We start from the raw sequence: 26,343 nt of genomic DNA on the forward strand, positions 1-26,343 counted from the left end.
TGAGAACTGACATGTGAATGTGTCACGTGCAAAACTGCAATTCTTTAGCAAATACCTTATTACTAAGAACCAAAGGCTCAGTAAGTGTTGCAAAACGAGTTGAGACACTCCCCAATAATAAAACATCAATGAGGGGACAGTGGTATATTTTAGCCCTGTCCAGGAAGTAGGTGAACTGAGAATGGAGAGAGAGCATTTAAAGATTAAATTTGCACTCTGCTTATCGTCTCCTTCAGTCATTACCTGCCAATTATGTTTCCAGGTCTGTTCAGTCTCATAATATAAGGATCGAGTTGGAAAGTTATTGCTTAACCAGGAAATTTATTTTACTAGTGTCTAAAGACTAGTGGATGATTAGGAAAGCTAAAAATATGAAGAATTTTTAAATATACCCTGATGGTCTAAAACACAAGTATGTACAATCAAATCAGTTTGGGGGGAAAGGGTCATACATTTCAGAGGAATTCAGACTGGTGGTGCATAGCTTTATTACATCTGAAATTCAGAAGAAATCTTAATAGCAGGATCATATTTTAGCTTTAAATGATAATAGATTCCTATATGCTGTTTTTTCTGAGTGATATTCAGTGACAGAAGGGGAATTTGTAGTTGTTAAGGCTTAATCTACTAATTTAGTTAAAATTAAGATAAATATTATGCAAGCAGATAGAATAAAATTAAACATCTCACTGCCCTTTCTTGGCTCTCTTAATCTCTGTAGTCCTAAAAATTTTCTCATACTTGATTATTACTAACAGGATTAGATATATTAATTGACTTCCTGTTAGTGGGATTGTTGTGAGGCCATACTAATTTAAATATTTCAAGAGAGCCCTGGCGGGTTTTCTCAGTGGTTAGAACCTTGGCCTTCAGACTGAAAAAGGGTCGTGGGTTCGATTCCCATCAAGGGCACATACCTTAGTTGCAGTTCGACGGCTGGCCCTGGTCGAAGCACGTGTGGGAGGCAGCCAATCGATGTGTCTCTCGCATCAATGTCTCTCTCTCCCTCTCTCTCTCTTCCCCCCTCCTCCTTCCAGGTTCTCTAAAAATTAATGGGGGAAAAATATCCTCCAGTGAGGATTAAAAAAAATGTTTCAAGAGAAAGACTAAGTTACTTAACTTTGTTGGTATTATGTTTTAATTATGAATGTTACTGTTCTTTTTGTTTTATTTGAATGGTTTAAAATGTACTCCAAGTAATGTACTCCAAAAAGGGGGAAAATTGATTGTGAAAGTCTTTGCTAAAAAACTTAATGTTTTCCTTTCTCAAGGTTACTTGAGCTTGTGTATTTCCCTAAATTTCTCTTTAACACTCATTATACTTCACATTATTTGTCCAAAGTCTGTGTTTTTTTAAAAATATATTTTATTGATTTTTTACAGAGAGGAAGGGAGAGGGATAGAGAGTTAGAAACATCGATGAGAGAGAAACATCGATCAGCTGCCTCCTGCACACTCCCCACTGGGGATGTGCCCGCAACTAAGGTACATGCCCTTGATCGGAATCGAACCTGGGAACTTTCAGTCCACAGGTCGACGCTCTATCCACTGAGCCAAACCAGCCAGGACAAAAGTCTGTGTTTTTTACTAAACTCTGGGATCCATAATGATATGGATTCCAAGGCCCAGCAAAATTCCTGGAATAGAGTGGTTGATGAAGATTTAGGGAATAAATAAAGATATGAATAAATGAATGATTAGCTAATATATTATTGAGAAATTATAATTCATAGGAACTTCAAGTGCTGAGTGGAAAGAGAGACACCTATAAAGGGAATATAGAGTTCTGTTGCTGGTGGTGGATGCCACTGTCACAATAGGCAAAAACTGAGTGTGCTATGCATGTAAGTCACAGAAAAATTTGTTTGCTTCAGACCCTCAGCTCATTCATCAATAAAAACAAAAACAAAAATGAGACCTAAAAAAGAAGTTGAGTTTAGCTAGAGAAGACCTGGTAGATGTTGGGGATAATTAGTACAGAAAGAACTTTCCAAAGAACACCAAATATAAAAGGATGGAAGCCACTAAAGAGAGGACCTAAGAGGAAGTTTGTTGGTATTAAGAAAAATGGGGAAATGGTCAAGAAAAGGTCATAAAGTCACGTTGGGATCAGATCACATGAAGCCCCCACTCTACCACTTCTTCCAATGTAGAATTGTAAGTTTCATGAAGAAAAGAGCCAGGCCTGTCTTGTTTGCTACTGTATTCCCATAGCCTAGCATAGTCCCTGGCAAATTTCAAGAGCTCCATACACATCTGTCAAGTGAGATAAATTGATTTTTTGTTGTTGTTAATTCTCACCCGAGGATATTTTTCTATTGATTTTTAGAGTGGAAGGGAGGAGAGAGAGAGAGAGAGAGAGAGAAAGAGAGAGAGAGAGAGAGAGAGAGAGAGAGAGATCTCTATGAGAGAGACACATCGATTGGTTGCCTCCCACAGGAGCCTAAACCAAGGTACGTGCCCTTTGACCGGAATCTCACTTGGGATGGGCCGACATTCTATCTGCTGAACCAAACCAGCTAGGGCGATAAATTGATTTTTAATATTATTTAAACCAAACAACAAAGCAACAATTTTCAGATTGAAATAATTAATTGATATAGGTGTATTTAGAGGCATAAACGTATCTGCCCACAAAGACTGATACTGACATTCATTTCTTGCTTTCACTTAATCTACTTCTTCCACTTGTAAATATGCTTTTTACGTTGCTATAATAACTCTTATATGGAGTTAGTCTTATTTTTGGTAATATAAATATATTAAAAATCTGATACATAAATATTCCTAGAGGCTATTTAAAGCATCCCTAGATATATTTTCTTTATAAATTATTTAGTAAATGCTTTATTTCCAATCTCATCCAATTTCGAGATAAAAATTTTTCTCCTGAATAATCCCCCTCTACATCACAAAGCTGTTAGTGTCATTTGATATTCCCTTTCATAAAACCAACATATCTCCTCCCTCTTATTATTAAATTTGTTCATTTTGTGTATAAATGTTTCATGTATATATTTGAGACAATATATAGCATTATACTTATTTTCACAATGTTCTTATTTAAGGTTGTAGAAACATTTATACTATTATATAATTATTATTAATAGCCTATAGTAATTGCCAGAGTTTAAATGAATAGAAAAAATATAAGCTCTTAACCTGTAAAAAAATTTATTTATTTTTTATTTTTTTTTTAAATATATTTTATTGATTTTTTACAGAGAGGAAGAGAGAGAGATAGAGAGTTAGAAACATCGATGAGAGAGAAACATCTATCAGCTGCCTCCTGCACATCCCCCACTGGGGATGTGCCCACAACCCAGGCACATGCCCTTGACCGGAATCGAACCCAGGACTCTTCAGTCCGCAGGCCAACGCTCTATCCACTGAGCCAAACCAGCTTCGGCTTTAAAAAAATTTAATGTTGTCCCATAGTAAGCCTATATTTTTATTTGAATAAATATATTCAATGCAAATTAAAACCTGGATGGATATATTTCCTTAAATGTTTTTAAAACTATTAGTGGAAGGAGTATTTGCAATAGGAGTTGTTTCCAAATCAGTTCCTTTTTTTTGAGTTACTAAGTAGTTCACTTGGTAAACCTCTTACTTTTCTGTACCATAGTCCTTGGAAAATGTGTTTCTTACTAATAACTTTTAAGTATTAAATAGTAAAAGAAGGAACTGAAGGGCATGGGTAACATTTTAGTCCTTTACTTTCGAAGGTTGTGATTTTGGAAGATAAAGGAATATGTGGAGAGTATATAATGGGACAGTGGAGAGGCTATAGGAAACAATTTTTCTTTTTTAATTAAATTTATTGGGGTAACATTGGTTAATATCATATAATTTCCAGGTGTACAAGACTATATGATCCAGTAATTCCTCTTCTGGGTATTTACCTGAAAAAAAAATTATTTCTGAGCCATAGCTTTTTATCAACAATGGCCTCTTGATGATGGGTAAGAGGCATCATAAGGAAGAAGATTCTTCAGTACTAGAGACTTATTCCTATCAAGAAAGCTTTCAACATAAATGTGAAGACAAGAAATGTTCCTTTATAAAACCATATACTAGAGAAGACAAAAGAGAACTAGTGAAAGAAGTGTCTAGGAAATATATAGGTGTTATATTTGAGTTATTTAGACTATATCACGTTCTTCAACTGTTCCAGGAATATCAGGTAGTGATTTATCATTAAAAATTGTATATTTTTTGCCCTAACCTGTTTGGCTCAGTGGATAGAGCATCTGCCTGCGGACTGAAGGGTCCCAGTTTCGATTCCGGTCAAGGGCATGTACCTTGGTTGTGGGCACATCCCCAGTAGGAGGTGTGCAGGAGGCAGCTGATGGATGTTTCTCTCTCATCAATGTTTCTAACTCTCTATCCCTCTTCCTTCCTGTCTGTAAAAAATCAATAAAATATATATATATTTTAAAAATCGTATATTTTTTCCTGTTTATTGTTTGAATTGCTTAATATTTATTTAATTTCTCAGTGTTGCACATAGAAATTTATGTAACATGTGGTTCCTATTCATAAGAATTAGAATGTAGAGCAGTAGTTCTCAAACTTCAGTGCATATAAAGACTTGGGGTACACGTTAAAATTATGTATGATTGGAATCTACTCTAGACCCAATGAATCAAATTTATTGGAGGATGAAATCCAGAAGTCTATACTTTTAACAGCCTACAGTTTGCGAAACATGGGTGTAGAAAGTATATTATCCATTATGCTAAGGGCTTATTCTGAGAAGTTTTGGGTTACTTGATCATCAAATCTTTCTTTTGTAATGTGTTCTGAGCAGTACTGAAGAAAAGATTTTTTTGAATACATAAAACAATTAAAAACACTTAAATCATACTGTGAAAGTTCTTTTCATTTTAGAACAGTTCTCAATAAGGGAGGGAAAATTTTGCTCCCCAAGGATTATGTGGCAGTGTCTGGAGATATTTTTGGTGGTTGTAGCTGGGGTAGGGGTGCTGCTGGCATCTAGTGGGTAGAATTTAGGGATGCTGCTCAACATCCTTCAATGTGCAGCACAGCTCCCCACAACAAATAATTACCTGGCCTAAGATATTAGTAGTGCTATTGTTGAGAAAACCTGGTTTAGAATGATCATGGACTGTTTGAATCCTAGCTCTGTGTCTTACTATAACTTTGGGCAATTTGGGCAAGTTACTTAACCTCTGTATTCTGGTTACTCAAAAGTTAAAAGCATAAAAATAGAGTACCTCATAGTGTTGGGTTTTTTTAGAATATATATTTTATTGATTTTTTATAGAGAGGAATGGAGAGGGATAGAGGGTTAGAAACATCGATCAGCTGCCTCCTGCACATCCCCCACCGGGGATGTGCCCGCAACCAAGGTACATGCCCTTGACCAGAATCGAACCCGGGACCCTTCAGTCCGCAGGCCGACGCTCTATCCACTGAGCCAAACCAGGTAGGGCTCATAGTGTTGTTTTGAGGTTTGAATTAAATACTGTACTTTCTCGCTAGCCGGTTTGGCTCAGTGGATAGAGCGTCGGCCTGCAGACTCAAGGGTCCCAGGTTCGATTCCGGTCAAGGGCATGTATCTTGGTTGCGGGCACATCCCCAATAGGGAGTGTGCAGGAGGCAGCTGATCGATGTTTCTCTCTCATCGATGTTTCTAACTCTCTATCCCTCTCCCTTCCTCTGTGTAAAAAATCAATAAAATATATTTAAAAAAATAAAATAAATAACTGTACTTTCTATAAGAAGAGGATTTGCTGCCTGATACATATATACTAAGCATTGCAAATACAGCAAGTTCCTGGATAGCATCCTTTTGTTGTTTCTTTATAATGTTGATGTGATGTCTTGTTTATATCAATTAGCCTATGTTAAAATTGGTTTCATTATACTTCATTTCACTTTTTGTCTAAAATAGCCACAAGTAGAATCTGCAACCATGGTAAGTAAAATAGGCAAATCATGTTTGAATTTGCTGGTATCTATCAAATTTAATTTGAAAATATAACAAAATTAATGACTGCTTAAAAGCAGAGAATGCATATGATTTTAATTTAATTTTGTTAGTTTTTTATATAGTCTATCTCTGTTCTATCACATAGATTTATGATCTTTTCAACAAAACAACTATATGTGCTTTGAATTAGATATTTATATGTGGCATCTTCTTAAACAAAAGTCCTAAATAAACTTTCAACCTGGTCTGTGTAAATCATTTATAATATTCCAAATAATTTATCCAATAGAAGAAATTAGTTCAGAGGAATTACAAATTTTCTTTAAAGCTCTTATAAGACTGCTTAATATATGGGCCATTAGGTTACTTTCTGAGTTCATTTACTTTAAAATGAATTTTGTTCTTTCCCAAGATTGCTGCAGCTATTCAGGGTCTTTTTTGGTTCCATATAAATTTTTTAAGTATTTGTTTTAGATTTGTGAAATATTCTGTTGGTATTTTATTTTTAAAAATATATTTTTATTGATTTTAGAGAGAAAGGGAGAGGGAGAAAGAGAGAAACATCAATGATGAGAGAGAATCATTGTCCTACTGCCTCCTGCACACACCGCCCGCCCCCCCGGGGGGGGGTGTCAAGCCCACAACCCAGGCATTTGCCCTGACCGGAAATCAAACCATGAGCTCCTGGTTCATAAGTCAACGCTCAACCACTGAGCCACGTCAGCCAGGCCCATTGGTATTTTATAGGAATTGCATTGAATCTCTGTATTGCTCTGGGTAGTATGGCCATTTTAATGATGTTCATTCTACCAGTCCATGAACATGGTATATTTTTCCACTTGTTATTATCTTCTGTCTCTTTTCTCAAGGTTCTATAGTTTTCTGAGTACAGGTCTTTTACTTCCTTGGTTAAATTTATTCCTAAGTATTTTAATTTTTGTTGCAATGGTAAATGGGATTGTTTTTTGCGTTTTCCTTTCTGAGAGTTCATTATTTTATTTATTTATTAAATCTTTATTGTTCAGATTATTGCACTTGTTCCTCTTTTTTCCCCCCCATAACTCTCCTCCTTCCAGTTCCCACCCCATCCTCCGCCATCACTCCCCACCCACTGTCCTCATCCATAGGTGCACGATTTTTGTCCAGTCTCTTCCCGCATCTCCCACACCCCTTTCCCTCCCAAGAATAGTCAGTCCATTCCCTTTCTATGTCCCTGATTCTGTTATAATCAACAGTTCATTCTGTTCATCAGATTATTTATTCACTTGATTCTTAGATTCACTTGTTGATAGATGCATATTTGTTGTTCATAATTTGTATCTTTACCTTTTTCTTCTTCTTCCTCTTCTTAAAGAATACCTTTCAGCATTTCATATAATACTGGTTTGTTGGTGATGAACTCCTTGTTTTCAATATCTTGGTCTCTCTCATCTTCTGGCACCCCTATAATTCGGATGTTGATATGCCTGAAGCTGTCCCAGAGGCTCCTTACACTATCTTCGTATTTTCGGATTCTTTTTTCATTTTGCTTTTCCGGTTGGGTGTTTTTTGCTTCTTCGCATTTCAAATCTTTGCCTTGATTCTTGCGCTCCTCTGGTCTGCTGTTGGGAGTCTATATAATATTCTTTATTTCAGTCCGTGTATGCTTAATTTTTAGTTGGTTCTTTATCACAACATCGAGGGTCTCATTAGATTTCTTGTAGATCTCAGTAAGTTTATCGGCGGCTTCTAGACAGTTCTTGAGAGACCTTAAAAGTGTGGTTCTGAACTCAATATCCTCCATTGACAATTTTGTCCTGTTTCTTTGTCTCCGCATTTTTTATGCTTTCTTGGTGCACCCCCTAGTGGTCTTTGTGCGCAGTCTTGTTGTAGTTAAGCCTTGATTGTTGTAGTTAATACTAGGGGGATTTGACCTCCAGGCCAACTGGCTGTGAGGAAAGCTGAGACTTCATTATTGATGATTAAAAATGCCATTAATTTTTGGTGTTAATTTTGTATCCTGCTACATTGCGAAACTTATTAAACCCAGTAGTTTTTTGGTGGAGCCTTTAGGGTTTTCTGTGTACAATGTCATGCCATCTGTGAATAGTGACAGTTTTACTTCCTCCTTTCCAATTTGGATGCCTTTTATGTTTTCTTCTTGTCTGACCGCTATGGCTCAGATTTCCAGTACTATGTTGACTAAAAGTGGTTAAAGTGGACATCACTATCTTGTTCCTGTTCTTAGGGGAAATGTTTTTAGTTTTTGCCCATTGGGAATAATGTTGCATGTAGGTTTGTCATATATGGCCTTTATCATGATCCCTGTATTCCCACTTTGCTGAGAGTTTTTATCAAAAAAGGATTTTGAATTTTGTTGAATGCTTTTCCTGCATCTATTGATATAATCATGTGAGTTTTGTCTTTCAATTTGTTTATGTGATGTGTCACTTTATTGATTTGCAAATATTGTACCAGTCTGGATGAAATAGACACATTGCTAGAAAAATACAATCATCCAAAACTGAACCAGGAAGAATCAGAAAACCTGAATAGGCCAATAACAATTAATGAAATTGAAACAGTAATCAAAAACTGCCAGCAAACAAAAGCCCTGGCCTGGTTGGCTTGATGTAGTTTTACCAAATATTCAAAGAAGAACCAACATCTATCTCCCTCAAACTATTCTAAATTAAGCATTTTTTAGAATCCATTTTACTATTCCCTTCCTGATACTAAAAATTTTCCATTTCTCCCGGGTGGTGTGATGCAGTGGTTGAGGGCCGACCCATGAACCAGGAGGTCATGGATCAATACCCTGTCAGGGCATATGCCCATGTTGTGGGCTCAATCCCCAGGGGGTGGCGTGAATATGACACCCAGTCAATGATACTCTCTCATCATTGATGTTTCTCTCTCTCTCCCTCTCTCTTACTCTTTGAAATCAATTTAAAAAACACTTAATTTTTTTTCCAATTTCTGTGTTTGTGCGCATTTTTTCTTCCTTATATATTGACATAATATGCAAGTGAACCTATTCTCAGCTGCTTTCTGTCAAATAGAAATTCAGTGCATACTTATTGAGTGCCTACTATATGGTAAAGTACCATGTGTATCTGCTCTCTAGTAGCTAATAGTTTAGGGAAGGAAACAGATGTCAAATATGTCTTAGAATGGTAAGTACTAGAATACAGTTAAAAAGTGTGAAATGTCTAGCTGGTTTGGAGGGGTGGTGTGAATATGCTTGTGACCATCGTCCTTGGCCACTTAGGAAAACCATTTACTCATGATCCACTAGACATGCATTCTTTGAGTATTTTTTTTAAAATATATTTTATTGATTTTTTACAGAGAGGAAGGGAGAGAGACAGAGAGTTAGAAACATCGATGAGAGAGAAACATCGATCAGCTGCCTCCTGCACATCCCCCACCGGGGATGTGCCCGCAACCCAGGTACATGCCCCTGACCGGAATCGAACCCGGGACCCTTCAGTCCGCAGGCCTACGCTCTATCCACTGAGCCAAACCGGTTCCGGCTCTTTGAGTATTTTGAGGTGGCTAAAACCACAGAAGATATTCTTTTTTAAAAATATATCTTTATTGATTTCAGAGAGGAAAGGAGAGGGAGAGAGAGAAACATCAATGATGAGAGAGAATCATTGATTGGTTGCCTCCTGCACACCCCCTACTGGGGTCGAGCCCACAACCTGGGCATATGCCCTTGACCGGAATCGAACCTGGGACCCTTCAGTCCACAGGACAACACTCTATCCACTGAACCAAACCGGCTAGGGCCACAGAAGCTATTCTTATTGGTTCTAGGGATTATTTTTCTTGGCCCAAGTCTGAGGCAACTCATTTGCATTACTGACAACTATCTTCCAAACAGTGCTATTTTTCTAGTTGGTTCATGATCCACTTCCAAAGTGAAAAGGCACATCCTAACAACTGTTCTCTGATGGTTGAGTTTCATGGGAGGGGTCTGTTTTTAAAGTTTGACTACCAGTGCCCTGGCCAAATTTCAGTGTAAGTAATGGGAAATGTAACTGATCAAATGCTTCTGAATAATGAACCACTTCATGATGTACCAGCCCTTTATAAACATATTAGTGGCCCGCTGCACAAATTCGTGTATATTGAAAGGAAATTAATTAGAAATATTTTAATATTGCTATTTGCCCTTTATAATAGAAGTGTCAACCAAATTCACGATCAACAGTGACAGGTGGAAACACACGCGTGTGATTGGCGCCAATGAGAGCTTTATATGTATTGTGCATGCATGAGTCAACTTAGCTTTTTATAGATATAGAACAAACTTGCTTAATTAGACCTGCTTTCTGATTTAGCTAAACTTTTACTAGCCAAGTGAAGCACCCCAACTTCTCTTTCAGGTAATTGTCTGCAACACAGCAGCAAATATCAACACGAAGCAGATTATTATTATAGATCACGCAGGGAGAACAAAGGGTAAAATATTTAGCTGCAGCAGCAGTGTTTGACTATATTCTGCACAGTGAGAAAACCTGAAGTCATTTTCAAGGTCCACCACTTATTACTTCTTTTCAGGCGGGTCAAGTTTCTAATCTTTCTAAATCTCCATTTTCCAGCTAATGAAAAGAAACTAGGATTCCACTGAGTTTCCAGTCTACCTACCCCAGGACTTCTGTGAGGATCAAATGAGATGAAGCATGGGAAAACACTTCACAGACATTTGGTTACAGTGTAAAATGTTTCCACCTGGCTAGGAAGCAAGTCCTGTTCCTGGGCTGAAGAAATTGCAAGGAGGCTAGTCTTTAGGGAGAGGAAGCCAGGCATTGCTATGTGATGCCATTACCCGGATGGACACTTAGTATATTAGCCTTTTATATATATATATCCCTTTCAAGAAGAAGAAAACCATCAATTAGTGTTAAGTCTGCATTGAGATTCTTGTCATCTGTACTTTTTATTTTATCTTTTCCTGTCTTACTATTCTTTCAAAGTTTGCATATAAGGGTAGAGATGAGGGGAAGGATAAATATGATTGCATGAATTCAACTGAAATTCTTGTTGACTAATTGTACTTGTCTTCCTTTGCCTCATGATGACTGGCTATTAAAAAGAAACAAAAAGGCCTCCTGGTGCTTACCACAGGCTGTGTTCTTACACTGACTGTACAGAAATAGGCAGAGTAAACTTACCCCATATACACCTCAGCTCAGGCTCTTTGCCTGGTCTGTATTGTGAATGGGGAGACACTGAGAAAAAGAAACAAAAAATGCAGCTCTGCCCTAACCAGTTTGGCTCAGTGGATAGAGCGTCGGCCTGTGGACCAAATGGTCCCAGGTTCAATTCCGGTCAAAAACATGTACCTTGGTTGCCGGCACATCCCCAGTAGGGGGTTTGCAGCTGATCGATGTTTTTCTCTCATTGATGTTTTTTTTTTTTTTTTTTAATATATTTTATTGATTTTTTACAGAGAGGAAGAGAGAGAGATAGAGAGTCAGAAACATCGATGAGAGAGAAACATCGACCAGCCGCCTCCTGCACATCCCCCACTGGGGATGTGCCCGCAACCCAGGTACATGCCCTTGACCGGAATCGAACCTGGGACCTTTCAGTCCGCAGGCCGACGCTCTATCCACTGAGCCAAACCGGTTTCGGCTCTCATTGATGTTTTTAACTCTCTATTCTTCTCCCTTCCTCTCTGTAAAAAATCAATAAAATATATGTTTTTAAGAAAATTTAAAAAAAATGTAGCTCTTTTTGTGTGTGTAGATGTAAATTTTCATCTGTCTGGGATAAATGTTCAGGAATGCTGGATTGTATAGTTAGTGCATGGTTAGTTGCTTAATTTTTTTAAAAAATATTTTTTTATTGATTTCAAAGAGGAAGGGAGAGGGGGAGAGAGATAGAAATATCAGTGATGAGAGAGAACCATTGATCAGCTTCCTCCTGCAAGCCCCACATAGGGGATTGAGCCCGCAACCCGGGCATGGGCTGCAACCGGGAATCGAACCGTGACTTCCTGGTTCATAGGTCAAGGCTCGACCATTGAATCACGCTGGCTGGACAGTTGCTTAATTTTTTTTAAATATATTTTTATTGACTTCAGGGAGGAAGGGCAAGAGAGAGATAGAAACATCAGTGATGAGAGAAAATCATTGATTGGTTGCCTCCTGCAGGCCCCACACTGGGGATCGAGCCCATAACCCAGGCATGTGCCCTTGACCAGAATCATCCTGGAACTTTTCAGTCTGCAAACCAATCCTCTACCCACTGAGCCAAACCGGCTGGGGCCAGTTCCTTAATTTTTTAAAAAAACTGCCAAACTGTTTTCCAGAGTGGCTGTGCCATAGTACATTCCCACCAGCAATGTATGAGATCCAAGTTCTCTACATCCTCGCCAGCCTTTAGTATTTATTGCCACTGTACTTTTAGTTACAGGTATGTAGTACTATTTCATTGTGCTCTTAATTTTGTGTATCTGAAATGGTTAACAATGTTGGACATCTTTGCATGTATTTTTTTCCTGTCTGTAGATCACCTTCAAGGAAATGTCTTAGCTTTCTGCCCGTTTTTCTAATTGAATTGTGTGTTTTTCATTTTTGAATTTTGATAGTTTTAAAAAATATATTCTAGCTACTGATCTTTTGTGACATATATAGTATGAAAATAATTTCTTTCACTCTGTAGCTTGTCTTTTCATCCTCTTCACAGGGTCTTTCACAGAGCAAAAGTTTTTCTTTTGATGGTATCCAGTTTATCAATGTTTTTTTCTTTTTATGAATTGTGTTTTGGTGTCAGCTCTAAGAATTTTGCTGAGCCCTTGATCCTGAGCATTTTCTCCTAAAATTTTTATAGTTTTAATTTTTACATTTAGGTATGTGATCCATTTTGAATTAATTTTTGTATAAGATATGAAGTTTATTTTGAGATTCATATTTTGGACTCTGGATGTCCAGTTGCTCCAGAACCATTTATGAAAAGGCTTCTTCTTCTACTGTAGGGATGGGGAACCTTTTTTCTGCCAAGGGCCATTTGGATACTTAGAACATCATTCACTTAATATGATTCACTTAATATAAATTTATGTTACTATGAAGAAAGCTCCTAGATTTATTGAATTTCGAGACCCACCTGCAGTTTTCTTGGTAGGGCCAGATCAAATGATTTAGCGTGCTGGACATTCCCCACCCCTGCTCTACTGAGTTGCTTTTGCACTTTTTTGAAAACTTAGTTGGCTATACTTGTGTAAGTCTATTTTCGGGTTCTGGGTTCTGTTGCATTGATCTATGTATCTATCCTTTCATCACTGCCACCTGGCCTTGCTTATTATAGCTATATAGTTGATTTAACTCCATATTCTTTGGAATCTTTGGCAAATGAAAGGGTTTATGATTTTATGTCATTTTATTTATTAGTAAATAAAAAACAAGTCATATCAAAAGTATAGTATTTCATTAAATCTCATCATGAAATAATCTAATTTTAAGAATTATTATCATCGTTAGGCCCAACTCCTAGTTTACTTCTAGGTCTCAAATTTTCTATAACTCTACTTGTTAGTCTTGGTGTTAAGTTGCCTAGATAAAAGGAACTTTATATAATAAGTTTATTGTTTTAAATATTTTTTTTACATGGCAAGTTTAGAACGGCATGCTCCCTTTGTCTTTTTTAGATGGTGTTATCTGAAAAGGTTAGTCAACTGATGGAATGGACCAATAAAAGACCTGTAATAAGAATGAATGGAGACAAGTTCCGTCGCCTTGTTAAAGCCCCACCAAGAAACTACTCCGTTATTGTCATGTTCACTGCTCTCCAACTTCATAGACAGTGTGTCGTGTGCAAGTATGAACCTTCAACTACACTTTAAAATTAAATAACTTATAAGATTTTAACCATTTTTTCAATTCCAGAGAACTAAATTAGTTTAGTGGGTACATAATTAATGTGTATATCTTAAGATATTTATACTAACACACAATACTACTCTTTTATAGTCACTTATTGGTTGTCCATATTAGTAGGGGGAACAAAGAGCAAGAATAAAGTATTGGAACCATCAGGAATAAATCTAACAATTATCTTCTAAATTGTTATCAACTTATATAAATGTATGCCAATAGCATTGATAGTAGTGTTTTATTATTTGTATTTTCAACTTCATACTCTTGTTTTATCACAACAGCCCCAGAAGGTAGTAAAGCAAATATTCTCTCAGGTTGGGAGAAACAAGTTCTAAAATTTTAACTGGTCTACCCAAAGCTAGAGATATTTATTAATACAATAATGGTGGCTGCATCCAAGTTTGGAATTTCAAGAGAACTTTTTTAGAAAATAAAGATGCATGATTTATGTTAGAGATGTTTCTTTTTTTCTAGATTATTTTGTGATTATACGTCAATTTCACTTTCATCAAATAATGGTTTATTGACTTATTTTACTGTTTCTGAATGATCTTAGGAATAAAGATTGATATATTTTTAAACGAAAGTACTATGGATAATTAAAAATAGTGGATTTTTAGCTTTTTCTGATGTTGTTTTAACTTATATTTTAAAATCCATATGTGTGATCTGGGAATTTACTTTAAATGAAATGACAAAGCAGTCCTGTGAAGAACTTAATTAAGTAAAAACCTTGGAGGCTTTCCAAATTCTGACAGCTTGGGCTCATGTGAAGGAATAGTCAGCCTCCTTTCACAATACTGTGCTATGCTACCCTAACCCTTGCTAACTCTTATTAAAGGATTTTTTTCCTTGGAGGTAGGAGATAGTCAAGGTATTTGGTTCCAAGGTGCTTGTTTTATGGGGTATATGGTGAATATAAATTATAAGTAAACAGAAGAAGGAAAAAAGAGTAGTGGGTATTAACCATGAATAAATTTAAAACCTAGAGCCGTGGTCAGCAAACCGCGGCTCGCGAGCCACATGTGGCTCTTTGACCCCTTGAGTGTGGCTCTTCCACAAAATACCACATGCGGGCGCGCACATACTGTGTGATTGAAACTTCGTGGCCCATGCGCAGAAGTCGGTATTTTGTGGAAGAGCCGGTATTTTGTGGAAGAGCCACACTCAAAGGGCCAAAGAGCTGCATGTGGCTCACGAGCCGCAGTTTGTTGAGCCGCAGTTTGCCAACCACTGACCTAGAGTTACTCTTCAATCAGTTCACTTACTGGCAATCAACAGTGTACGAAAATGTCAGGGAACAAACTCAGACTCCTTCATAATTTTGTATTAAATTCAAATTAATTAAATTCTTATTAACCTAAGTTTTTATTTGTATCTTACTTTCTACAAGACCAAATTTAAAATTAGCTCACATTTTCCTAAAATCATTAAAAAAATAAAATTAAGCAACAGCAGTGTGTATTATACTATACTAGAGGCCTGATGCACAAAATTCCTGCAAGGGGCTTGGCCCTCGCAGCCCTGGCTTCATCTGGTGGTCCAGAAGGTTGTTCGGCTGTCTGGTCTTTAGCATATTACACTTTTATTATTATAGACCAGGAGCCCAGTGTACAAATTTGTGCACCCTGAAAGGAACTGTGAGCCATGAGGCTGCAGTGGGCACATGGGCGGGTCTCAACCCATCCTCCACACCCCCACCTGGCCCCTCCCACCACAGCCCCCAGTCCCCGGTCTGTGGGCAGCCCCACTCCCGCTGCTGCTGCCACTCCCACACACTGACAGCGCCGGCCTTGCTCACACCTGCTGATAGCGCGGAGCAATCGGGACTGGCAGTGGGTGCAAGCTGGGCTGGTGCCATCAGCAGGTGTGAGCACTGGGCAAGACTGAGGCGTGGGAGCAAAGAATTTTCAGTTACCACCAGAGGCTCACCCCAATGACAGCAACTGGCACCCCACCTTGGTCTGGCGCCCCCACTCACCTGCTCCACCATCCCTCTGCAGCCGACGCCCTCCATGTTCTGCGCGCGCGCCCTGGTGGTCAGCTCACTTCACAGTGACGGGTTTTTCAGTTGTTCCGCCATTTGGTCTATTTGCATATTAAGGTTTTATATATATATAGATAGATAGATATTTGGTGCTATCAGGATGAGAAGTATAAGAGAGATGCCCTACCCTCATCATCTGGTTAGGGAAATGAGTTCCACACATGAAAATTTTACTGGCAATATAAGAAAATTTAGGATAAGTACTCTATGAATTGTGTACATAATAAGTACTGTAAAATTTCAGGAAGGACATAACAGGAGTGGGTAGGGCTGGCCTAATGGAGAAGATAGGACTTGTACTAGGGCTAGACAGATGGATCAAATTTAGATGGAGGTAGAAGCAATGACGTGTGCAAGGGTAAACAGATAGGAAGAAATAAAAAGCTGCAGTTGAATAACCAGTGAAAGAGCTTGGAGACTGTGTTCTGAAGGTAATAGAAAAGCAACAGTTTCCGAGGAGTTTCTTGCAGGAGAAGAAACTAGATATTAAGGATCTGACGTTGATAATAGCAATGAAAATAAATGGGAGGGGTTGAGAAAATCATAAATGAAGAATTGTCAGATCTTAGAAACTTGAAAGCATATGGGCAATAAGGGAAAAGTCAAACATGACTTGAGATTCAGTTAATCTCAATTCCCTAGTTTCTTCTTATTTTTCACCCCAATAGGTCATCTGACTATAGTTTTACTACTATTTACTAAGTAGCATTTTGTACTTTCGATTCTTAAGATGGATTAATCCTATGTAATAAAAGGCTAATATGCAAATTGTCCCCTCTACCTGGAGTTCTACCAGGAGGTGGGGCTGGCTGGCCAAGCTCCCGCATCCCATTCCCTTGACTGGCCCGGACCCATTGGCCCCAATCAGGACAGGCTGGCCAGACCCCACCAGTGCACAAATTCATGCACCGGGCCTCTAGTATTATTATATGCTTTACCTGGGAAAATATTTCAACCTTGTTTTTGAACTCTTAGAAGTAAATTGTTGTAGTCTGATGTCACTCAGTGGTTGAGCATCAACCCATGAACCAGGAGATCACAGTTCAATTCCTGGTCAGGGTACATGCCCGGGTTTCAGGCTTGATCCCCAGTAGGGGCTGTGCAGGAGGCAGCTGATCAATGATTCTCTCTCATCGTTGATGTTTCTATCTCTTTCTCCCTCTCCCTTACTCTCTCTGAAATTAATAAAAACATTTTTAAAAAATTGTAGTAGAGACAATTAGCTGGATTTTCTGGTGACTACTGAAGGGCTTTACGATAAGAAATAGGCACAAAGTATAAAGTATAGACAGATAATTACTACTTTCTATTGAAATCCCCAACATTTGGGGTAAGACTTCTCTTATGCCAAAAACAATGACAAACTGTCAGCGTTTGTCCTAACCCCGTAAGCCAGTGGTTCTCAACCTTACTAATGCCACGACCCTTTAATACAGTTCCTCATGTTGTGGTGACCCCCAACCATAAAATTATTTTCGTTGCTACTTCATAATTGTAATTTTGCTACTGTTATGAATCGTAACGTAAATATCCGATATGCAGGATGTATTTTCATTGTTACAAATTGAACATAATTAAAGCATAGTGATTAATCACAAAAACAATATGTAATTATATATGTGTTTTCCGATGGTCTTAGGTGACCCCTGTGAAAGGGTCATTTGACCCCCAAAAGGGTCGCGACCCACAGGTTGAGAACTGCTGCCGTAAGCAGAGCCTGACTTGCCCCCCACCATTGGAAAAACTGTTGAGTCTTTGGATCATTTTTATTTCTAATAAACTAGATAGCTTTTAAAATGTTTTATATTTTATCTTCACAAATCTGATTACACCCAGGCAAGCGGATGAAGAATTCCAGATTCTGGCAAACTCCTGGCGATACTCCAGTGCATTTACAAACAGGATATTTTTTGCTATGGTGGATTTTGATGAAGGCTCTGATGTATTTCAGATGGTAAGATCTTTGGTTTATTCTATTACGTAGGAATAGGCAAACTATGGATAAAGTGAAATACATCTTTTTCAATGGCTACAAGAAGTTATATATGACTTGTTTTATGTAAGATCTAGAGTACTTAGTAAAATAAAAACTAAACTTGAACTAGCCATGAAATGTAATGGTCAGTGCTTAACCTAATAGAATATGGAAATTGAGTTGTAATCAAGTAATACACACACACACACATACACTTGTGGTAAATATACATAATAAAAATTAACATTTTAAACATTTTTAGTGGACAATTTATCAAGTAATTTTTATTTTTTATTTTGAAATGATTTTATTTTATTTATTTTTTTATTGCTTAAAGTATTACAAAAAGTATTATCAATTAATTTTTAAAATCACAGCATTAATCCATCATTATACCATCATTGTAATATTGAAGTTTTTAGTAGAGTTAGGTACTGTACTTGTCTTTACCCCCTTGCTTCTTTCTTGTCTTAGTGGGAAAGCTCCTTCTTGTTCAGAGCTTCACCCCTTTCCTGTGCCCTGGATCCCATATGTATGAGCTCTGTCAATCATAACCTCTCTCACCTATATTTTTTTAATTGATTTCAGAGAGTAAGGGAGAGGGGGAGAGAGATAGAAACATCAGTGATGAGAGAGAACCATTGATCAGCTTCCTCCTGCAAGCCCCACATTGGGGATTGAGCCTGCAACCTGGGCATGGGCTGCAACCGGGAATCAAACCGTGACCTCCTGGTTCATAGGTCAAGGCTCTATCATTGAATCAAGCCGGCCGGACAGTTGCTTAATTTTTTTTAAAATATATTTTTATTGACTTCAGAGAGGAAGGGAAAGAGAAAGAAACATCAATGATGACAGAGAATCATTGACCGGTTGCCTCCTACATGCCCCACAATGGGTATCGAGCCTGCAACCCGGGCATGTGCCCTTGACTAGAATCGAACCTGGGACCTTTCAGTTTGCAGGCCAATGCTCTATCCACTGAGCCAAACCGGCTAGAGCTGAAGTCTATTTTTTTAAAGAGCAACTTAAAGTTCACTGCGGAATTGAGGGGTAAATACAAAGATTTCCTATATACCCCCTACCTCACACATGAATAGCTTCCCCCACTATCAACATTCCCAGCAGAGTAGTACATTTTTTACAGTTGATGAGCCTACATCGATACATCATAATCACCCAAAAGCTCACAGTGTACATTACAGTTAACTCTTGGTATTGTATAGTCTACTGGTTTGGACAAATTGTCCATCAATATGGTATCATAAAGAGTATTTTTATTTTCCTAAAAATCATCCATACCCTGCCAGTCCATCCTCCCTTCTAACTTTTGGTAACCATTGATATTTTACTTTTCTCATAGTTTCGCCTTTTCCAGAATGCCATATAGTTAGAATCATACAGTATGTAGACTTTTCTAATTGCCTTCTTTCACTTAGTAATATGTATTGAAAGTACCTCCATGTCTTTTTATGGCTTGGTAGCTCATTTATTTTTTTTTAAAATATATTTTATTGGTTTTACAGAGAGGAAGGGAGAGAGATAGAGAGTTAGAAACATCGATGAGAGAGAAACATCGATCAGCTGCTTCCTGCACACCTCCTACTGGGGATGTGCCCGCAACCAAGGTACATGCCCTTGACCGGAATCGAACCTGGGACCTTTCAGCCCGCAGGCCGACGCTCTATCCACTGAGCCAAACCGGTTACGGCTCATTTCTCTTTATTGATGAATAATATTCCATTGTCCTGATATACCAGAGTTTGTTTATTCATTCACTCACTAAAGGACATCTTGGTTGCTTCCAAGTTTCGGAAGACTGCCAAACTATCTTCCAATGCAGATGTACCATTTTGCATGCCCAGCAGCAATGAATGAGAGTTACCCTTACACCACATCCTCATCAGCATTTGGTGGTATCAGTATTCTGCATTTGGCCATGCTAGTGGGTGTGTAGTGGTATCTCACTGTTTTAATTTGCATTTCTCTGGTGATATATTATGTGGAACATCTTTTAAAATGCTTATTTTGGTGAGATGTCCCTTAAGATCTTGGGCCCATTTTTTAAAAAATTATCTTTATTATTGAAAGTGTTACAGATATTTCTCCCCCCTCCCCCCCATTGACTCCCTCACTCTGTACCCGGCCCCCCTCAGGCTTTTACTGCATTATTGTCTGTGTGTATTGTGCAATCGGGCCCATTTTGTAATTGGTTTGTTTTCTTATTGTAGTGTTTTAAGAGTTCTTTGTATATTTTATTATTTATAAGTTTTTTTAAAAATGTTTTTATTGATTTTTTTAGAGAGAGAGGAAGGAAGAGGGCCATAGACATAGAAACATTGATGAAAGAGAGAATCATTGATCGGCTGCTTCCTACATGCTTCCTACTGGGGATAGAGCCCACAACCTGGGCATGTGCCCTGACCGGAAATTGAACCATGACCTCCTGGTTCATGGGTTGATGCTCAATCAACTGAGTCACACTGGCTGGGCTGCTTTCAGTTCTTTTAGATATATACCCAGAAGTGGAATTCCTAGATCATATGGCATTTCTGTTCATAATTTTTAATTATTATTTTTATTTTTAAATATATTTTTTATTGACTTCAGAGCAGAAGGGAGAGGAAGAGAGATAAACATCAATGATAAGAGAGAATCATTGATCAGCTGCCTCCTGCAGGCCCCACACTGGGGACCAAACCCACAACCCAGGCATGTGTCCTTGGCAGGAACTGAACCCGGGACCCTTCCGTTCACAGGCCAATAATCCATCCACTGAACAAAGTCAGCTAGGTTTCTTCATAAATTTTTAAAGAAAACTCCATACTGTATAACATAGTGACTGCACCATTTTGCATTCCAGCAGTGCACAGGAGTTTCAAATTGTCTATATCCTTACCAACACTTATTTTCTGGTTTTTATTTTTATTTTTTATAGTAGCCATCCTAATGGGTGTGAAGTAATAGCTCATTGTGGTTTTGATTTGTATTTCCCTAAGGATTAGTGAGGTAGAGCATCTTTTCATGTACTTATTGGCCATTTGTGTATCTTTTCTGGAGAAATGTCTATTCAGATCCTTTACCTAGTTTTTAGTCAGTTTGTTTTTTTTTTGTTGAATTATAGGAGTTCTTTATATATATTGGATACTAACCCCTTATCAAACATATGATTTGTGGGTATTTTCTACCATTTCATAGATTGCCCTTTCATTCTTTTTTTAAAATATATTTTTATTGATTTCAGAGAGGAAGGGAGAGGGAGAGAGAGACAGAAACATTAATGATGAGAGAGAATCACCAATCAGCTGCCTCCTGCGAGTTCAGTTCCACTGGGGATTGAACCTGCAACCTGGGCATGCACCCTTGACTGGAATCGAACCTGGGATCCTTCAGTCCACAGGCCAACGCTTTATCTACTGAGCCAAACCAGCCAGGTCATTCTGCTGATTGTGTCTTTAGCCTACAGGATAGTTTTAAGGTGCTTATTTAGTATAAAGATGTTACATTAGTAATCATGGAAATACAAGTTACAATAATAGTGATATACAATATTTACACATTAGATCAACTTTTGGCAAAAATGTGAGGAAATAGGTAATTTCCTACATTAATGGATAGAAGTATAAATTGGTATAGCTATTTTGGAAGGCAAGTTGGCTCTATGCATTTTGACTTAAAATGTTCCTGCCCTCTGATCCAACAGTTCTATTTCTATAGAAACACTCTCACAGGTATACAGGGAGATAAGTACATGACTGTTCATTGGAACATTATTTTTTAATGGAGAAAAAGAAAAAAAAACCCTTAAGTCCAACAGTAACACAATTAATAAAATATGAGTGAATTTGATATAGATAGATAGATAGATAGATAGATAGATAGATAGATAGTCATGGATAGATCTCGCAAACATGGATAAATAAAAAAATCAAATTGGCCCAGCCTGCGTGGCTCAGTAGCTCAGTGGTTGACTATTGACCTATTAACCAAGAGGTCCAATTCCCAGCCAGGACACATGCCCAGTTGCGGCTTGATCCCCAGTAGGGAGTGTGCAGGAGGCAGCTGATCAATGCTTCTCACTCATTATTAATGTTTCTATCTTTCTCTCCCTCTCCTTTCCTGTCTGAAATAAATAAAAGTATATTAATAAAATAAGGCAAACAAAGCAATATTACATGTTTTCTGTTGGTACATTCATATGTATATGGATCAATTCAGAAAAGTCTAGAAATGGTAATAGTGGGTGCAGGAATGAACTAGGGTTGCTGCTTACAGCCCTGTAATTTTTTTAAAATATATTTTGATTTTTTACAGAGAGGAGGGGAGAGGGGTAGAGTTAGAAACATCAATGAGAGAGAAACATCGATCAGCTGCCTCCTGCACACCCCCCAAGGTACATGCCCTTGACCGGAATCAAACCTGGGACCTTTTAGTCTGCAGGCCGACGCTCTAGCCACTGAGCCAAACCAGTTAGGGCAAAACCCTGTAATTTTTTAAAGCTTTTTAAAATAAATATTTTTATTGATTTTAGAGAGCAAGGAAGAGGGAGAGAGAGAAAATAGAAACATCAATGATGAGAGAGAATCATTGATCGGCTTCCTCCTGCACACCCCACACTGGGGATGGAGCCCACAACCTGGGCATGTGCACTGACCGGGAATTGAACCGTGACCACCTGGTTCATAGGTCGATGCTTAACCACTGAGCCACACCATCTGGGCAAGTACGCAGTCTCCATTTTTTTGTCCTTTGTTATCAGAGTTTTCCAGCTAGTCTTTAGTTGATTTTTCAGGATAGTTTTTCTGTATTTTAGTTGTGTTTCCTATTTGGTCCTGGGAGAGTGTCAGTGTAGCTTCCACTTACTCTGTCACCATTTTAATCATTCTAGACATATTTTTAAAGAAATCCAAAGCTGATATAGCTAAACAAATATTGAAGAGTTGGGCCTAAAATTTGGGTAGCAGTTTGGTGGAGTGAACAGTGTCCTTAGCTTTGCAGGCTGAGAAATTGGATTTTAACAGTGTGATCAGAATTTATCTAACTCTGGAGACTTTGTGCACACTCATCAAATCATAAAAATCCATGTCCGGCCGTTGTGGTTCAGTGGTTAAGTGTCAACCCTTGAACCAAGAGGTCATGGTTTGATTCCTGGTCGGAGCACATTCCCCGGGGGGTGGTGCAGGAGGCAGCCAATCAATGATTTTCAACATTGATGTTTCTATCCTTTTCTCCCTTTCCCTTTTTCTCTTTGAAATCAATAAAAACAGTTTTTTAGAAGTCCATAGGCGTTGGTAGCCAAAAAGCTAATCTATTAATTCCCTGTATTATACTGCGAGGGAGACTAAATTATACCCACTAATCAGTATACCCTCTCCACTTATGGATAAGTCTAAACAATTATGTTTAGAAGGGTTTTATTGTGAGTGTAGAATCAAAGTGAGGAAGTCGGATTATGATATTGTCTGACATCTTTTAATTCTAATTGTTTCATACTAGCTAATCTTCATTTTAGGGTTACCTGCTGAGTGAACCTGAATGTTTGCATCTGATGGTCCAGCATCTTTTCCCTGGACTTAGACTTTCTGATTTCACAAGTACATTTAGGTCAGGGAAGATAGAATGCAGATAAGTCAGTCATGGTTTCTTTATTTTAGCAATTCCAGTGTTGTCTTCTTAAACATATCATGGTTTCATCATAGAGTATCAAGAACTGTGGTGCTTATAAGTAAACATTTATGAGCCTTTTAGAATTAACTATTTCTGCTTATGGCTACCATTTTGTATTGGTTTTCATTGCAATGTTAGAGCACTATCTTACAGTTTCCTTCTAATTGAGAATGTACTCTAAATCTTTTTTTTAAATATATTGATTTTTTACAGAGAGGAAGGGAGAGAGATAGAGAGTTAGAAACATTGATGAGAGAGAAACATCAATCAGCTGCCTCCTGCACACCCCTACTGGGGATGTGCCCGCAACCAAGGTACATGCCTTTGACCGGTATCGAACCTGGGACCCTTGAGTCCTCAGGCCGATGCTCTATCCACTGAGCCAAACCAGGTAGGGCGAGAATGTACTCTATTTGGAGCTTGCCTCAGCTACATGAGACAGTTTTAGTTCTAATAAATGTTTTTTTGCATAATCTCAGAACAGATTAAAATGTTGGTGGTATGGGCAATTTTCCATTGTAAAGGAGTAAAATGTAGGTTTCTTAGCTAGGAGTTTCTATTTGGTCAGCAGTGTGCTAATTAAGGTCACAGGCAGCCTTGGATTTGAATCCTGGCTCTGCCATTTACCATTTTCCTTAGGTAAGTCACTTAACCTACTTAAACCTGGGCTTCCTCATCTTTATAAAATGCCTAATTTTCAAGATAATATTTGCTGTTACTTCTTTTCTTGGTAACTTATGTTTTCATGGACTACTTCTTATTTAGCTAAACATGAATTCAGCTCCAACTTTTATCAACTTTCCTGCAAAAGGGAAACCCAAAAGAGGTGATACATATGAGTTGCAGGTGCGTGGTTTTTCAGCTGAGCAGATTGCCCGGTGGATTGCTGACAGAACTGATGTCACTGTAAGTGTCCCTACTTTGTAGAAAGTTACTTTGCCATTATCCACTTGGAATCTTACTGGGGATGTCCTAATTGGTCTTGTCCCCATATCACTGAGGTGGTAATATGTAGTTTGGCAGTCCCTTCATAAGTAGCATTTAACAGAATCAGCATGATGAAAGAGTGAAATTATAAAACATCCTGTTATTTAATTCAGAATGAAAACCACTCTTTTGACATTATTAAGTCTGTGGAATATCTAGTTGTACTTGGCAAATACTTATTAATCAAAGGTATTATGTTGTGGTTAAATAGAATATTGTACTTATTCCATCCCATTTTAAGATATATTGTAGAGCCAAGCATGTAGACCAGGGGTGGGCAAACTTTTTGACTCGAGGGCCACAATGGGTTCTTAAACTGGACCGGAGGGCCGGAACAAAAGCATGGATGGAGTGTTTGTGTGAACTAATATAAATTCAAAGTAAACATCATTACATAAAAGGGTACGGTCTTTTTTTTTTTAGTTTTATTCATTTCAAACGGGCCGGATCCGGCCCGCGGACCGTAGTTTGCCCACGGATGATGTAGACTCATGATTAGATGAAAATAAAAAAGTGTAATTTTCCCTGAAAGTAACCACACTGATTTTGATTGCTTCCATTTCAAATTATGTTGACCTATGTAATTAGTGAATCAATTTCATACTTTAAAATGTTTTTCTCTTCTTTCCATTAGATTAGAGTAATAAGACCTCCAAATTATGCTGGTCCCCTTATGTTGGGATTGCTTTTAGCTGTTATTGGTGGACTTGTGTATCTCCGAAGAAGCAATATGGAATTTCTCTTTAATAAAACTGGATGGGCTTTTGCAGCTTTGGTGAGTGGATTTTAGAAGAAAATTGCATGAATAAAACTAATATTGTATTGGTAGGTAGCATTTTGTTTATTTCTTACTGTGGAAAGGATTTTATATATTTTTATTTTATGCCTTAAAATCAGTGTGTCTCCTCCATTATGTCATTAGGATGGTTAGAGCTTGGAGAGTACCTAGTTTTTGTTCAACCTAAATGATATACTGTCACCTCTAGAAAATATGCAGTTTTTAAAAAAATATTCTTTTTTTTAAATATATTTTATTGATTTTTTACAGAGAGGAAGGGAGAGAGATAGAGAGTTAGAAACATCGATGAGAGAGAAACATCGATCAGCTGCCTCCTGCACATCTCCTACTGGGGATATGCCCGCAACCCAGGTACATGCCCTTTACCGGAATCGAACCTGGGACCTTTCAGTCCGCAGGCCGACGCTCTATCCACTGAGCCAAACCAGTTTCGGCTAAAAAAATATTCTTTTAAAGGACTTTTCAATATTCAATTTCAAAACTTGTAACAGCTTATTTATAATTTTTAAATGGTGTTTTCCTTTTGAAGTAAATATTATGTATTCTTGGGATCCTTGTGAAATATAAGCCTTAATTAAATAATTTATCTGAAAAAATTTGTTCTTCATGTATTACTTAAGCCAGTGGTTCTCAACCTTCTGGCCCTTTAAATACAGTTCCTCATGTTGTGACCCAACCATAAAATTATTTTCGTTGCTACTTCATAACTGTAATGTTGCTACTGTTATAAGTCGTAATGTAAATATCTGATATGCAGGATGGTCTTAGGCAACCCCAGTGAAAGGGTCGTTTGACCGCCAAAGGGGTCACGACCCACAGGTTGAGAACCGCTGAGTCTTAAGCAGATGTACTTTTCATGTGCCTATCAATTTAATCAAGGTGGGAACAACCACCATGTTAAAGAGTATGTCATTACATTTTGTATCCTAGTGTTTTGTGCTTGCTATGACATCTGGTCAAATGTGGAATCATATAAGAGGACCACCATATGCTCATAAGAATCCCCACACAGGACATGTGGTAAGGGAAGTCCAGGATTCC

At 37.9% G+C, this 26,343-nt stretch overlaps 1 protein-coding gene across 2 annotated transcripts in view; it reads left to right on the forward strand.

Moving 5' to 3' along the window:
- MAGT1 (magnesium transporter 1) overlaps window positions 1-26,343 on the forward strand; it is a 51,796-nt gene that overhangs the window by 8,220 nt on the left and 17,233 nt on the right. The window contains exons 1-6 of one of the 2 annotated variants that reach the window (XM_081080788.1): window positions 11,839-12,367; window positions 13,602-13,771; window positions 17,714-17,831; window positions 24,282-24,422; window positions 25,138-25,278; window positions 26,233-26,322. In XM_081080788.1, the coding sequence (XP_080936914.1) occupies window positions 13,602-13,771; window positions 17,714-17,831; window positions 24,282-24,422; window positions 25,138-25,278; window positions 26,233-26,322 (660 nt within the window). In that variant the 5' untranslated portion in view covers window positions 11,839-12,367. Of the gene's footprint in view, window positions 1-11,838; window positions 12,368-13,601; window positions 13,772-17,713; window positions 17,832-24,281; window positions 24,423-25,137; window positions 25,279-26,232; window positions 26,323-26,343 lie in introns of those variants that run through there. The other variant, XM_081080787.1, reaches the window with a different exon arrangement.

This window comes from Myotis nattereri, assembly GCF_964212035.1.
Source record: "Myotis nattereri genome assembly, chromosome: X".
Lineage (NCBI taxonomy): Eukaryota > Metazoa > Chordata > Mammalia > Chiroptera > Vespertilionidae > Myotis > Myotis nattereri.